At 41.5% G+C, this 15248-nt stretch overlaps 2 protein-coding genes across 4 annotated transcripts in view; both read left to right on the top strand.

Annotated features, from left to right (window-relative positions):
• The window catches only part of nrp1a (neuropilin 1a), a 60930-nt gene extending 52354 nt beyond the window's left edge, over positions 1–8576 (top strand). Inside the window, exons 12-18 of one of the 2 annotated variants that reach the window (XM_034222597.1) lie at positions 1329–1418; positions 2327–2377; positions 4691–4834; positions 4945–5222; positions 5328–5424; positions 5536–5589; positions 5711–8576. In XM_034222597.1, coding sequence (XP_034078488.1) covers positions 1329–1418; positions 2327–2377; positions 4691–4834; positions 4945–5222; positions 5328–5424; positions 5536–5589; positions 5711–5997 — 1001 coding nt within the window. In that variant the 3' untranslated portion in view covers positions 5998–8576. Of the gene's footprint in view, positions 1–1328; positions 1440–2326; positions 2378–4690; positions 4835–4944; positions 5223–5327; positions 5425–5535; positions 5590–5710 lie in introns of both variants that reach the window. The other variant, XM_034222596.1, reaches the window with a different exon arrangement.
• Positions 8577–12768: 4192 nt separating this feature from the next.
• The window catches only part of itgb1a (integrin, beta 1a), a 28384-nt gene continuing 25904 nt past the window's right edge, over positions 12769–15248 (top strand). Inside the window, exon 1 of one of the 2 annotated variants that reach the window (XM_034222619.1) lies at positions 12769–13095. The gene's annotated coding sequence lies outside the window, so the exon portion shown is untranslated. The remainder of the gene's footprint in view (positions 13096–15248) is intronic. The other variant, XM_034222620.1, reaches the window with a different exon arrangement.

Here is a 15248-nt window from a genome sequence, read left to right as displayed (position 1 = left end):
ACACACTTTACTATCTTTAAAATTACCCCTATTTTTCTCCAGCTCTTTATCTGTCTCTCTCAAAGCTGATGTAGCCCAGCTCAGCATATAAGAGTGTGCAGCGCGCTAGCTCTAAGTGGATTTACATATTGGATTTCAGGGAGGCCCATTCCGTTGTAAGCCTCATGGACTCCCACCGGGGGCTTTAGTCAGATGATAATGCATGTTTTCAGTGTTAATGCCAAATACACACATACTTGTATATACACACGGAGCAACCGCAATCACCCTGCCAAATATGTGGTTACAGGCAGGGATACACAACCAGGCACTTACACAGGTGCTTCTCTCTGTGTGTGTGTGTGTGTGTGTGTGTGTGTGTGTGTGTGTGTGTGTGTGTGTGTGTGTGTGTGTGTGTGTGTGTGTGTGTGTGTGTGTGTGTGTGTGTGTGTGTGTGTGTGTGTGTGTGTGTGTGTGTGTGTGTGTGTGTGTGTAGCAGGCCATAGCAGGAGGGCTAAATCCTCATTTCTGTGAGAGGCTCCCCTGACGCAGCATTGACCCCATCCCTGACCTTCCCCACCCTGAATATGACAGGGGCTGATCTGCCTCATATTTCATCTCACAAAGGGAGAGAGCGAGGGCATCGGCTCACACACACAGATATTGTACACATACAGGCAGTTTTCCCCTATCTGTCTTTGCCTCGCTTTTTTTTCCACCTCTCGTTTATTACTCAGTCAGTGTAAACACACACGGCTGTGCAGCAGCGGAGCGTGGAGTAGATCTAGGGCCATGCCCACATCCAAGTGTAGCGGGGCCATAATGATAGGCCACTAAGGAAGCAGAGGGCCCTCCCTATATAGCCAATCCCAAGCCAGGTCTCTGCATTTCTAAAGTTTCCGCTGCTCTAAGGACCAGGCTTTAGCTTTATTTATACACCCACACCTCCGTAGCATGATAAAAAGAGGGATTTGAATAGCTCATGCCTAGATTGAAGCCCAATATGTTACTGTGGGTAGAACATACTGAGCTTCCAAATAACATATTTTCAGAGTTTTTTTGTTTCTCATGCTAGCACTCCTTACATCTCATTTATTTGAAAATTCTAAGTACTTTTATTCCAGTACAGTTCCAGTTTGTTTTTCTTTGCGATGTCACATTCCTTTGAGATATTCAACCCGTGCAGCATTTCCCCTCTTAATATCAGTGTAATGTTTTACATTGTTAAGGGAACTGATGGTTTGCTTATTAAAATGTTTTAATATGAACTAAACTAAGGCATTCATCCAATATTACCTTGAAATCTAACCTATGCGGCCTTCTGTCTCTCTTCCGCTCCGTCTATACAGCTCCCACACTCCCTCCTACCACGGTAGTTCCAAGCACCACTCCGTCGGACGACTGTGACGACGACCAGGCGAGCTGCCACAGCGGCACAGGTGATGACTACGACGTGACAGGTGCTGACATCGCCCACATGAGACTGCAACTAAACTCCCCCGCCCCCCTCTTGCACTTCCTTCTGCCACTGCTCACACTCTATCTGCTTCACTCTCCCCGGCTTCCCTTCTCTCTGTTATAGCCAGATTTGATACCGCCGCTAATCTGCCACCTACTTTTTTTTTGAAATATATGTATTTGACAGGGACAGTGCACATTGATTGACATTTCTGTAAATGCGCCAGAGTTAGCCAACAGGCTATTTTTCGTCTGTAGGCCTAGTCCCTGGACAGATGTTAAAAGTCATCCTAAAAACAAAAATTCACTTCAAATAACAGGTAAATACAATCAGTAAAACAACATTCAACAGAGATACTTTATGATAAAAGCATATATAAAAACATAAAAACTAAACTAAAATACACGCGGTACATGATGCTGTTTACACACCTCTAATTATCTGCACCTGTATCATCCCTCAGGATTGTCGCACTTGCGCCAAAGATCGCCAAATGCGCCACACACAGCTGCTTCTAAATAGCCGGCTCTGCCTCTCTCTATCCTTTCATCTCTCATCTGCCTTGTCCACCGGCTCCCTCTTTTCAGCTCACTCCTCTTGGCCTCATTTCCCACTAACCCAGTAACTCTCTGAGCCTGCTGCCTGCACTCCCCATTAACCAGCAGTCTCCAATGATGAGCATGGCACCGTCTCGGTCACGTGTTACATGACGTTATAGATGTTAGATATATGAGGCAGGGGACTTAGCAGACTGAAGAGAAAGACAGGGCATGTGTTAGATAGCTATTTTTAACTAGCAAGGAGACATTTGATGCATGAATGTAGTTATTTGCAAACAACGTAACTCTTGCCAGGCTGAGCTAACCATGCTAATGTTTTGTGTTACAGCGGGTACCATAATTCCAGAGACCACTACTGCGGAAGTGGATACCATCCCAGGTGAGCAAAAACATATTTATTACATATAGCCTATACTCCGCCTATGTCTCAAAAGCATGATAAACATACTAACAATTTGTAATAATCTACTTATAGCATTGGTTAATTTAGTTATTAGCGGTAGTAGTAATGCTTTATTAGAATAATAATAACACATCAAATACAATTTTATAAGGAGTTATAATGTTAATTAGGGAAAATTGCTGGTCATTCATTGATGATGTTTTTTTAAACAATGACCACATAGTGTAACTAGGAATCACATTACCATACAATGTAAGAAGATAATAATGTTTTGAAAGTGATTGGAATTATAATAACCTATATTACGTTTTTGGATACTTGACCTTAAAAGTCATTACAATATAATTGGCAGATCATAACGCATTTTAAGTATGTTTATCTAGCATTATAGACATGTGCGTCATAGATAGTGTGACCAATTATTCTCTTTCCCTTCAATGATTCCACCTCTTTCTAAATGCTGAACCTGATGCCATCAAACGTTACATGATGAGAATGTTGAATCGTGGAATAAATATTTAACCGCTCAAGGTTTTTCTGAATTAATTTCCATGGATTTATCAAAAAGCGTACCTTAGCTAATGATTGCCAGCTTGAGGCGGCCTCTCTGATGTGTGTCTGTTATTAAAGCTGATGATATGGCCCTGAGAGGCTCCTGCTGACAGGGTGAGCGAGGTTGTGTGATGCAGGGCTAGCTGATGATTAGCACTAGTGCTCTGTTGCTGCCTCCTCAGCATAATCACTAATCACTGGGCCGACTCTGCCACACACTCAACACACACACACACCGTAACACAAAAACAGAAGAGCACAATGCAAATGACCACAGGAAATTGGGTGTGCTTTGGGGTCACATGCAGACACACACACACACAGTGCTGTTTCCTATAGCAGGTTGATGAGGCAGCAGCCAGCTGAGAAGCTGTGCCCCAGACTGACCTTGGCTAATGGGCCATAGGCTCCACCCACCCCCCCTCAGCTGGCTCTGTGGTCTGTCTGCAGTCTGCTAGGCCACCAGCTATGATAGATGAGAGCTAAGGTGCAGGTGTGTGTATCCACATTTGTGTGTGTACAAACAGAACTACATTTCTGTGGATAAACACTCATCCGCCTGACTTTTTATTTGAAGACCACGCCTGTTAATCAGTTCTGCCTATCTGTGTGTGTTTGTTTGGGTGTGTGCGTGCCATGCACTCTAATCTCCAAGGATCTACTTTCTGATGACATTTGGCGAAAAAAAGGCTCTTTTTCTATTCATCAAATGGCCAAGTGAGTCATATGGCTGCTCATCTTATCCACAGCTTGATGGTAGCCTTAGTAAAAGCCTCCCAAGAATGGAAAAAGACATTTAATTGGGAATGGGTTGTCTCGACGAAAAGAAAGGGGCTTGGCGTCTCGAATGTGGTTCCACATGGGAATTCCATCCTTTGAGTTTAATGGGCAAATAGAGCCGTTGCCTGTAGAAGCTAGTTAAAACATTCCCATTATTAAAGGGAATATTGGCTCATTAACTGTATCTCTAAAAGCATCTCATGCTGGAGTCTGAGGTCCTGGCAAACATCCCAAACATCTCGCTCCCTCTCGTTCCTTGGAAGTCTTTCTTTATCGAATTTGAAGGAAAAAAAACACTAAAGCCTGCGCTCCCACACATTGTTTTGCCTCCACTGAGGCTCCTTCAGCGCGGTGTGTGTCCATCCATGGGGGATTGCATTGTTGGAATGGGGCCCCGGCTCTGTTACCATAGCTGTCTTCAAACCTCAAGTCTCTGCTCTCATTAAAATATTGAGCTCTCTGCGGGTCGCTATGAATGCTTTCTCAACTGGACACCTTGTCCAGACACCCCATCTTCCTCTTTCCCTGTCTTTTGTGCTCTGCCTCTTCTAAGTATCCCTCTATACCTCTGTATATGCCCTGTTACTTTGATTAAAGAAGTCATTACTGTAGCCAAGACATAAGGTATACATGAGGTCTGGGCTGTCAGCTCCTCTTTTTGAGCCATAACTGTCCCTGTCTGGCTCTCCCTCCTGAGTGCCGTTTTTATCTCCCCCAGCAATGGGACTCTGAGCGAACATCCCACAGTTCTTTGCTGCCCTCTAGTGCTTTGTATTGATCAGAATGAATGAATGAGGCTCCAAAGTGTAGCCTACAGTCACATCATGACAGGCCCCCAGGTCATTGTTGGTTGAAAGCCCATAGCTCCTGGCAATTTCTCCTTTTGTAATAAGGAAGATGATGAAATACGATCTCCTGTCACACGATCTTCACCTTTTGTTTTCTTCACATTTGCAGCTTTTCTGTGGTTTGCCTGTGACTTCGGCTGGGCCAACGACCCGTCCTTTTGCAGCTGGATATCAGAGGACACTGGCTCCAGGTGGCAGATCCAGTCCAGCGGCACCCCCACCTTAAATACCGGACCTAACATGGACCACACAGGTAAGGGTTCCACTTAATTTATCCCACCTTTTTATGAACCTCCTCTTGTTTCTTTTCATCCGCAAAGTTGTTTTATCTGTCACTGATACAAGCAATTTTTTTTCCAACAGGCGGATCGGGGAACTTCATCTACACCTTGGCGACGAGCCCCCAGGAGACGGAGGTGGCTCGGCTGGTCAGCCCCGTGGTCAGCTCCCCGGACTCAGACCTGTGCGTGTCCTTTTGGTATCACATGTTTGGGCCACACATTGGCACACTACATATTAAACAGCGCAAACAGACCGTTGACGGACCGGCTGACATCCTGCTGTGGACGGTCAGTGGTCACCAAGGGAACCGCTGGAGAGAAGGTCGTGTCCTCGTGCCACGAACCAACAAACCCTATCAGGTAAACGATTAGTCCATGAAATGATTGAAGTATTAAACCACTGTACCCATGGTGGTTCCATTTTGGTATCCAAAAGAAGTTGCTGAAAAAGTTCTTTTTTTCAAGGTGGTGCTGGAAAGTCTGGTGGAGAGAAAGAGCTGGGGGGACATTGCTGTTGATGACATTAAAGTTCTCGATGGACTCAGCATGGCGGACTGCAAAGGTAAGGCTTTCAGTTTTCATAGCTTCAATGCCTGCATCCAGCGCTTGATCTGCAATTTCACTACACAGTTTTCTTTGACATTGGATTTCATTAAAATTTCTGTTTGAACAGATCCTGACGTACCCACCGAGTCGATGCTGCCAGAGGACCGCCTCAATGAAATCCGTAAGTTATTTCACACATGGAGGGTTTATTAGCTGTTTCCCTTTTTGAGAACTATTTGCCCACATTTCAAAGTTTATATCACATCTCACTCTCCTTTTCTGCATCTCTCTCTCCCCTCCAGTTGAAGACATCACTGAGTACCCAGACTTTGTGGAGACCAACCAGATCAGCGGAGCAGGCAACATGCTGAAGACGCTCGACCCCATCCTCATTACCATCATCGCCATGTCCGCTCTGGGGGTCTTTCTGGGGGCCATCTGCGGCGTGGTGCTGTACTGCGCCTGCTCGCATGGAGGCATGTCGGACAGGAACTTATCAGCCCTGGAGAACTATAACTTTGAGCTAGTGGACGGCGTTAAGCTAAAGAAAGACAAACTCAATGTACAGAGCTCATACTCGGAGGCGTGAGGAGGGACTGAATGCATCATGTGACTGTATCACGTGCAGAGCGTGCACAAGACTGGCTGTAGGCTTATCCTCTCGTATCTCCACGAGAAGGCAGGCTCAAAGGACTGCCAACACCCTCAACACTCTGGATGAGGGACAGGTTCAGGAACCAATGGGAGGTTTGGACTGATCCACGCTTTTCTCAGGAGCTGCAGTAAAAATAACCTACCAGTAGGGGACACTGTGTACAAATAAACATACAGAAAAAAATATGTACAGATGATTTAGATGATATTTTAATTTTCTATTTTGATTTTCATTCATTTTTACAATCGGATGCTGGTGTTGAGACCAATTTATTAATAATGTTTAAAGTATTTATCGTTTTCTGGGAAAGAAATTTCTTTTTTTTATTATCAGTTCATGAAGGCTGTTTATTTTCAAGTTCGGAAAGAGATGTATCAAAATGAACCATATCCGGCAAAACTGTAGATGTGCCCAATGATGAGCATACAGGGTGGGCTCATAACCCTTGACCCTGAAACATGTACTCTCTCCCCTTTGACCTCTGTCACTCTAAAGTGAGGGTCCCATTCATGGCAATGTATGGTTCTGACAGTGCCTTTAGTACATTTCGGTTGGCCTCCTCTGTTGATGTGGGCGGGGTATTTTTTACTGTACTTGGCAAAAGTTATGATGACAGGAAACAGGGGTACATTATCTTTAATACCTGGCAAACAAGATATCAGTCACAGCGCTTTGTTTTGTTTTTTTCTGTCCAAAAAACCATACACTGTAAATACGTTTTAATATATTTTATTGCCCTTTTTAAAGAAAGGAAAAAGGAAAAAAGCTGCAGTATCCCTTTTTTCATGGGTGTGTGTGTGTGTAAATACAATCTTCTGACTGTTTTTTGTGGAAGATGCAGTGTTATGGTTTTCTATTTTAGATTACTTTGCTCAGATGAGTAATATTTGTGTGATATTACAGCGATTTCAATGTGCATTCAAGCCATCTGTCACGAAAACACCCACTTCACCAAAACCACCACAGGATGAATTAATCAAAAGGTAACAACAACAAAAACCGAATCTCTCATATCTTCATCAGATCTCTGCTTCGAATTTGATTGATCCCCAGAACATTTTAATAACACATTCACGACAACGGCAAAGGAGGTGGTGAAATATAAATATCTGCCAGCATACCAAAAAACAATCATCATTACTTTGCTTTAGCTCAGAACTAGCTTCTCACCTCCAAACGTCACTGTGGATTGTTCACTGATGAAGTGCCCTCTGGACAATGCAGCTTGAATGCACTTTGTTATTGATTCCCCCCCGATAGGAGCCAATTAAAAGAGGGGTAAACACACTAACTGAAGAATGGTGCTATCATTCCTTTAGCCAGACACATTTGTCTGAAGATAAACCCAGTTTGTATTGTTCACATGCTGTATTGTAGCTTAAGGCCTTTCTCGGTCCGCAAAGAATTTGTACGTGTTTCACGTGTAGCAGCCATAACGTTGTGATGTCAGAGCTGATGTCATTAGGACGGGACACTGGTACAGCGGGGGGATCGAGTGGCGTCACCTGAATCAGGTCACCTGGCTCCCTGTGTGTGGCTATACCAAAGGATGGTCGCCCCCTTCTTTCTCACCGGGGGTTTTCATGTACAGGTCAATAATGGTCATCACTCACAAACTTGCTCGGTCAAAGCCCCCCAAGAAGAAATCAAGAGGGGGAACGCTTGTAGAGAAAAGCAATGTGTGATGCTCTTTTTTTAATCTCTTTTTAAGCTTAAAAGAAGTGCAGCTGTCACCTCAATGTGAACTCTTTTGAATCTCTCTTGTTTGCTGATGGATGGATGGAGGGGACAATCCCACCACTAGACGCTTCAAGGGGAACTCCCTGTGAGATTGACAATTTCAGGACACAATGGCGCAAGGGACCGGAACTCTGTGGTTTTTCCACACCACAATAAAACAATCAAAAATCCTGAGAAGGGTGACGTCTTTCACATCCGTGTGCTTTGTAATGAACACATTCTCAGCTTGTTCATTTCAGATTTGACCTCCCACTCCTCTCGACACCTTTTGTCTGCGCTCGCAGCTACACGGAGGACTGTAGCTCCAGCGACGTCTGCTAAACTAGAGAAAACGGATACTGTAGCGTGGACTCAAAACAAACAATGTTGCACTGATAAATATATTTAAGAGGTTTATGTGTTTATAGCATTTCTTTGCAAAAAAAAACCCAGAAGAAAGTCAAAAACACAAAAAACACGTGTTCATTTCTTTCCTCTTTTTTATAAATCTATATATATAGTTTCAGATTATGTGATATAATTCTGAAATGTAAAAAATATTATGATGTTTTCATTATTGAAAAAGGCATAAAAGATTTCCCAACATTAATGTCCCTCCCTCCATTTACATGGCATATTAGCGCTTCGTTTTGTACTGTCATTCAAATTTTGTGCAGATTTTTGTTTGGTTTTTTACAAGAACAAGAAAATAAGACTTTTATTTTCAATACTGCTTCTGTAATTTGCTGTTGTAGGAAAAAATGAATAAACAGCAAAGCCTTAAAAATAAAAAATAAACGATATTTGTTTTGTGAAACTCCAACTTTAGATCGTCTCAGATCCACATCAGAGCTGTTAAGGGTTACACCAGCAGCTCTCTGAAGGAACATCTGTTTTCTGCATGAAAGTAGCTTGAATTACAGCAATACACTGATATAAACAAAAGCATGGTGCCCAGGTTTTTCTTACAACCTAGCACTTCTAAGACTAAAACGAAAAAGAATCTTCATACGTAGGAATTTGAACATTTACTTACTATAGGTTATTTTTCAATAACAGTTGTTGGAGGAGATCTAAGATCAAATGCAACTGATTCTGACAGCAAGTAATAAATAGGGACTATATTTTCCTAGATCTCAGAGCAGATGGAAACAACAAGTGAAGCATGTAATTATTACCCACCTATTAGTAAACAGCGGTAAACTGATGGAGCGTAGGGCGGGTACTGACCACTAATGTGAACCTGATGTGAGCCACTCAGTCGCTCTGACTCGCTCAGCTGCTTTTCTAGAGGTCTATCATTAGCAGAAATTAAACCAGTCTCCACTGATTTACGTTTCCTATGAGGAGGTATCCATAAGTGTTGCAGTGTCTTACTTTAGCAGACTTGGAATATTGGCAATTATTTGTGATGCTTAATGTCTTTAAACATTGGTACATATTAGATAAAAAGCACAGCAATGCTTAGTCTCCATTAACATAAACAACCAAATTAGACTTGTAACATCATTGTGCGGCATATTCTTCGTGCACAATTAACTGCAAGAGATTTGTTACTCAGCCCCCCCCCCTAAATCCTTTTTTTAATCTCTTTTAATGCTGCCTGAAGCAAGCATCATGCATTAATTAATAAACCAGTCAACCAATGAAGAAACCAAGAATTATCAACATTTATTCTTACAAAGAATACAGACAAAGTTTTAAAGAAATACTATTCAATAACTGTCAGTGGTGTGTATGACTGGAAACTCATGCAATATTTTGTAAATGAGCACTACCCCTTCCTAATAAGTTGCCCTGTACTGCATTCATGTACTTTGCTACTTTGTACTTCTACTTGACTATACAATTCAGAAGTAAATCATGCACTTTTACTCGACTACATTTATTTAGTAGGCCTACCTTTAGTTACTTTACAGATGTGGATCAATGATGTGAAATATAATCAACTCTTAAATCAGACTGGAGTAAATTCACAAGCTACCCTGCAGTATACAAAGTCATTAAGTAAAAGTAGAAGTACCAGGGTGTATGGATGCTCTGTTACAATTAAAGTCCTGCATTCAAAGTAAAAGTACAAAAGTACAAATACAAATATAATTAAAGTACCAAAAGCAAAAGTACTCATTCTGCAGATTGATCCATTCCAGTTTAATATATATGATATGTTTTAATGAGTTTTAATGTTATAATAAAACTGTCACAGGGACCACACAAGATTTTAACTTATATTGGAGTACTTGTTATCTTTGTATGTGTTAACTACCTCCACCACTGAATTGAACACAGCGCCCCTGACTGCTGTGAACTCTGCCTGCAGTCTACCGTTACACCACTAGATGGCACAGTGGACTATTAGAACAAGGTAGGAATGTCTAACGGGTAGTCGGACTTACTACATTTAACACAACATTTCTACAAAAGTCTCACTCGTTTTCCCCCGGACAAGTCACATAGTTTGCTAAATAAAGAGTTCTCATGACACAAAATGCATTTATGCCATAGTTAAGTCTACCAGTGCCTGTGTGGATGGTTCTTTTCATTGGTTTACATCCAGTCAGATGTAACAGTAAATACATCACACGTATACATAATTGAATTAATGATCACTGATTTCACTTCATAAAAAACACCCATTATTATGTTGCCATGACAATGAAAGTTGTTTGTTCTGAATGTTAAGGAAATTACAGGATTTTGGGATGCTATGAAAGGAAAAACAAGAAAATGTAAAGGAACTATTATTGCATTTTGCTTTTAGCTATTTGTCTCATGAGATGACCAAAACTGACCAAAGGGGGCGCCAGAGCTCAGTGTAAATGAACACTTTAAATCACTTAATTAAAGATAGAACGGTTAAGATAGAAAAATAGGAGGATTGTTACTGTTAAGAGGACTTACCGTCAATAAACAGTTTTACATTTGACCAACATTTTTAGTTGGAGGAGATCACTTGAGTCAGAGGAGAGACATGTCATCTGATAAAAAGAGTTTCCATGAAGTCTTCCATCTTTGGGTCACATCCAGTCTGTCTGAGCCTCTGCTATGTTGCCTTTGGACATGTTGCCTCATCTCTATCACCTCCACTTCCTGTTACTGAGTCAACACTCATCTCTTTACTCTTTTGGTCATTTTTGCTCACTCTTCACTCATGCAACCAAGCAATGCCTCTGATCTCAATTCTTTATTTGTATCAGTGACATGACTGTTGCATCTGGATCATATTAGTCGTACTAATTTACATTAATTTCAAACTTTTGTACTTTTTAAAATCCAATCCAGTAGGGGAGAGGATGGACAAAATGTGAGTTTCGCTCCAGTTAAAGCAGATTCCACTTTTCACCCGTCTCAAGGGGCAAGGAGATAAAGTGCTGCATTTCCTAGTAAACATTCCCTGAGGACTAAACAGGATTCAAGGGTCTTCCGGACATGATGGTTTGTTTTCTTTCTCATTTTTCCCATTACATCTCAAGTGCTCAGACAGAAATAACTTGCTATTAAGTTGAAAGTAAATACATAGCCGGCTATGATGATTATTTTCACTGAAACGGATCCAAAAACGGTGTAGTTAAAGCGCCTCAGCTTCTTCTTTTGTTTAGTTTTTTCAAAATTAACAAAAATATGTTAGTGTTATTTTAAAAGTAGAGGTTTATTAACTTTTGTAATAAGATATGACTTTCTTTATACAAAGACTCATCAGGAACAGACTTAAGACACCAACATTATTTAAATCAGGAGAAATATATGCATGATGAATAAAATACATTATTTTTAGATAAATTAACAATAACACAATTTCTGGTTTTTCATTTCACTCGTCACGAAACCTTGAATTGTTTTTAAGATCGCCTGTATCAAGTTATTGTCTTGTTTTCTTATTGTTTGCGGTCATTTATTAAGAAACAATAAATCATCATGAGGGGGGAAAAATTGTACTTAGCTTTTGGTTTAATTGTTGAATGATACAGTGTTACAACACGATGGTGCTGTTTCTGTACTCAAGTTGCTTCTGTTTATAATAAAAGAGCAGTACATTGATGATGATGATGTTGACAGACAGCCATTATGATGGAGTAACAACAGATTAATGGAACATTTAATAGACGTGTTGCCAGCATCTGTATAAATAGGCAATTTTGTGAGTGGGGGTGTCCTCTACGTAGGCAAGAGGGTCAGACTGGGGCTGCATCAAACCGGAAACATTAAGCAAAAACAAAACAGGATATAATTAACAGCTGCCTTCAAAATAAAAGCTCTTGAAATGTGATAGGTATGTAATGGGTCTGCAATGGATAATTATTTCCAGTTATTTCATTCTACGTATCAGTTTGTAGATGTCAAACCTCCTTTGTGTTTGTATTTTTAGCTCTATTTGTTGTATCCTTCACTAAATCATGATGTGATAAGTGATTATCTGTAAACGTAGGGGTATCAATGTAACAACCACAGGTATCAACGTGTAGCCATTGTCTAAAAAAGGCCCTGTTCTATTACTGATTATTTTTGTGAAATCGGACTGGTATATTATATAATATATATATATATATATAGGGTCAAAGAAGGGTACCACAAACGGCAAATGATTCAAAGTAAAGATAACTTGTTGGTAGTTTTAGTAGTTAATTAAAAAAAATATCTAAAAAAAATGTACATGCTTAAATCCCTATTTGTATATGAATATAGTAAACAGCCAGAAAGCTACTGCAAAAAATCTAAGGTAAACACTTGCTAAATCACTAGTTTAAGTGTTCATATGTCAGCATTCAACAACACTATTGTAATAATTGTATTGTGTGACTTCATACACCTTATGCATAGTAAGAAGAAATAAGAATAATGTCATACTTGCATAACTGTGAACGGGAAAAAACAATTCAATCGAGTTTAAAAACACAGCTGGCGGCAACATTTCAGTTTTATTTTGAAAGGATATAACCGGAAGCTCTGTGTAACACTGTGTTTTGGGTAGCACGAGCGCACCTCAGCGGTTTTGCCTCTCCGCTTTCCCCTGAATTAGACCGAGAAAAAGAGGCACGAGCGCTGCTGGGATTTTGTGTCCCCTCTCCGGCTACCGAACTGTTCCCGCATTTGGTTTTAATAAACACGCTCTACATTTTCCTCTGTGGAGGAAAGTTGGGGAGGGAATGAGCAGCGGGGGAAATTGACCGTGACTTTTTCGGAGGAGAAAGTGGCCCCCCGGTGCCAACAGGGCAGAGAGTTGCTGTCTGTCTGCGGCGTAGCGGACCATCACTGGGAGAACAGCTAGCTTACTTCTTCTGTATGTTGCCTCGGAAATAAAACCACAGCGCCAAGGTAAGAAAGCTAATATACGTACTTTTTTTTTATCTAAGCCTCAAAATATTCTCTAACGATATGTTTTAAAGGTGTGTGCTATATGTTCAGTGTTACATATCAAATTAACACGGATGTCATGGTGCTCTCATTCACTTGGCAACATCCTAATTTTCCTATATAACGGGGGAAAGTAATTGAGTTTGTGATTTACATGATAAGGTAACACTATAAATAGCTTTAACATTTTTTTCTAGTAATGTTTAGGTGCTGGGATGTAGTTATTACTGATATTATTGGTACTGTATGTTGGTGGTGTTGTGTGAGTGTGTGCTCTCCCTATTAATAAATAAATACATCTTCTCTGGGTTATTTTGACCAACATTTACTATTCGATTCACCTGTTTGTTATCAGATGCAACAGGCTGTCATGCACATGTAATGTGGATGGTCATATGAAAGGGCTTCTTCTCAACAATATCTCACATGATATGTTTGAGTTACTCTGGGATCACTTCACATGTGATGCTGACTGCCCAGGGGGGAAGAGAGTTGAAAGTCAGTTATGAATGAAATCCTGGAAACAGGAAACAGAGACCTGTATGGATGGGTTGGCTAGGATTTACAGGAGAGGACTGGATGCAAAACACTCAGTATCTTGGGCTAACAAGCAGCAATGATTGACAGGCGGCACAGCATCCATTGATTTCATGTGGAGGAGGGCAGAAGGATGAAGGCCTGATACATTCAACTGACTCCACAGAGGAGAGCCTCAGCATCAGTTTAATCAGCCTAATGGAGACAGGAAGGGAGGGAGAGAGAACGTCAGGAGGAGATATGGAAGGCGAAGGGCGTTGAGGAAGGACAGTAAGCAGGGAGGGGGAGGAAGGCTAATTGAGGAGGAGGGTAAATGTAGGACAGTGGGGGCGGGGCTAAAGACTTTAGTGGAGCCGGTAGCCACCAGCTGAATGGATGTGACCTAGCCCCGGGGACCAGCTGCTTCCGGCTCCCACCTCATTTACGAGGTCACTTAGAGGGGCCACACCCAGGCCTTTCTACTGGACATGTGACGTTTCCCATGTGTGTGTTTTTCTGATTTTCTGTGTGTGTGTGTGTGTGTGTGTGTGTGTGTGTGTGTGTGTGTGTGTAGGACTGGACAGGAGTGACGAATGTGAACAATTGCCCTCTGCGACACATGCTTTGTGCCGCAGAGGGAGATCCCGGGCTCAGAGGCGTAAAGCAGTACACATAGTCGCCTGTTACAGCCATTTACCTCTACCACACACACACACACACATGCACACGCACACACACACACACACACACACACACACACACACACACACACACACACACTTACCTTGCTAGTTTCACAGCTGATGATCCCGAAAGAGCATATATTTGTGATTTGTTAGACTCTGAATCACATGGCTGACCCACAGCACAAACCTCTGTAGTCTTCTCTACATTCTAAAGGTTTTTCAAAACACATATGGTAGTCTAATTTTGAGTCCAGTTAGATTAAATATACAGTGAGGAAAATGTACGACTTGCTTATTTTCTGTGCAACACAATAATCTTCTGCCGCTTTTGTCCTGTTCCTTTCTTCTAAAGATTATTTTTGGCTCACATTTGTATATTTTCGAAGCTAGATTGCGGTGTGGGCCTTTTGGTTTGTGACCTCCCAGAGCTGCTTTTAGCCAAGCCTTTGCTTTTCTCTATCTTTGTTTTCTTCTCCACATTCTGGGCCTTTTATGGAGGGGGTGTTGTTTCCAAAAACAGCCTCTGAAGCACCGGTGAGGAATGGCATGGTTAAAGCTGACCTCTGCCTGCCAAGGTCTGCTGAGGAAGCGAGGCGAATCATGTTGGTAGTAAATACATAGTAGAAGTTTTTCGTGTTCTGTCATACTGTGTTTACTGTTGTGACTGCGTGAATGTCTAACTGCAAGGGCATTTGAGATGGAAATAAACGTTTATGTGCCTTTCATTCACAAAAGGACTCAGTTCAAGGACACAGAAGAGTTTTTGTTTAGAAATGTGGTTTTATTCATTAACGTGAATGCCGGTAGTCTTCACCACACTTACAATAACGTAGCTGTCAGAGAAATGGTCGTTATACTCCGATGGAAAACATGGGGCTGGGTCACCTCAATCCATTGCTAGTACCGATTATA

This window comes from Gymnodraco acuticeps, unplaced genomic scaffold (genome assembly GCF_902827175.1).
Source record: "Gymnodraco acuticeps unplaced genomic scaffold, fGymAcu1.1, whole genome shotgun sequence".
Taxonomy (NCBI): Eukaryota; Metazoa; Chordata; class Actinopteri; order Perciformes; family Bathydraconidae; genus Gymnodraco; species Gymnodraco acuticeps.
Note: the sequence above shows the minus strand (reverse complement) of the source record. Positions and strands in the feature narration are given on the sequence as shown.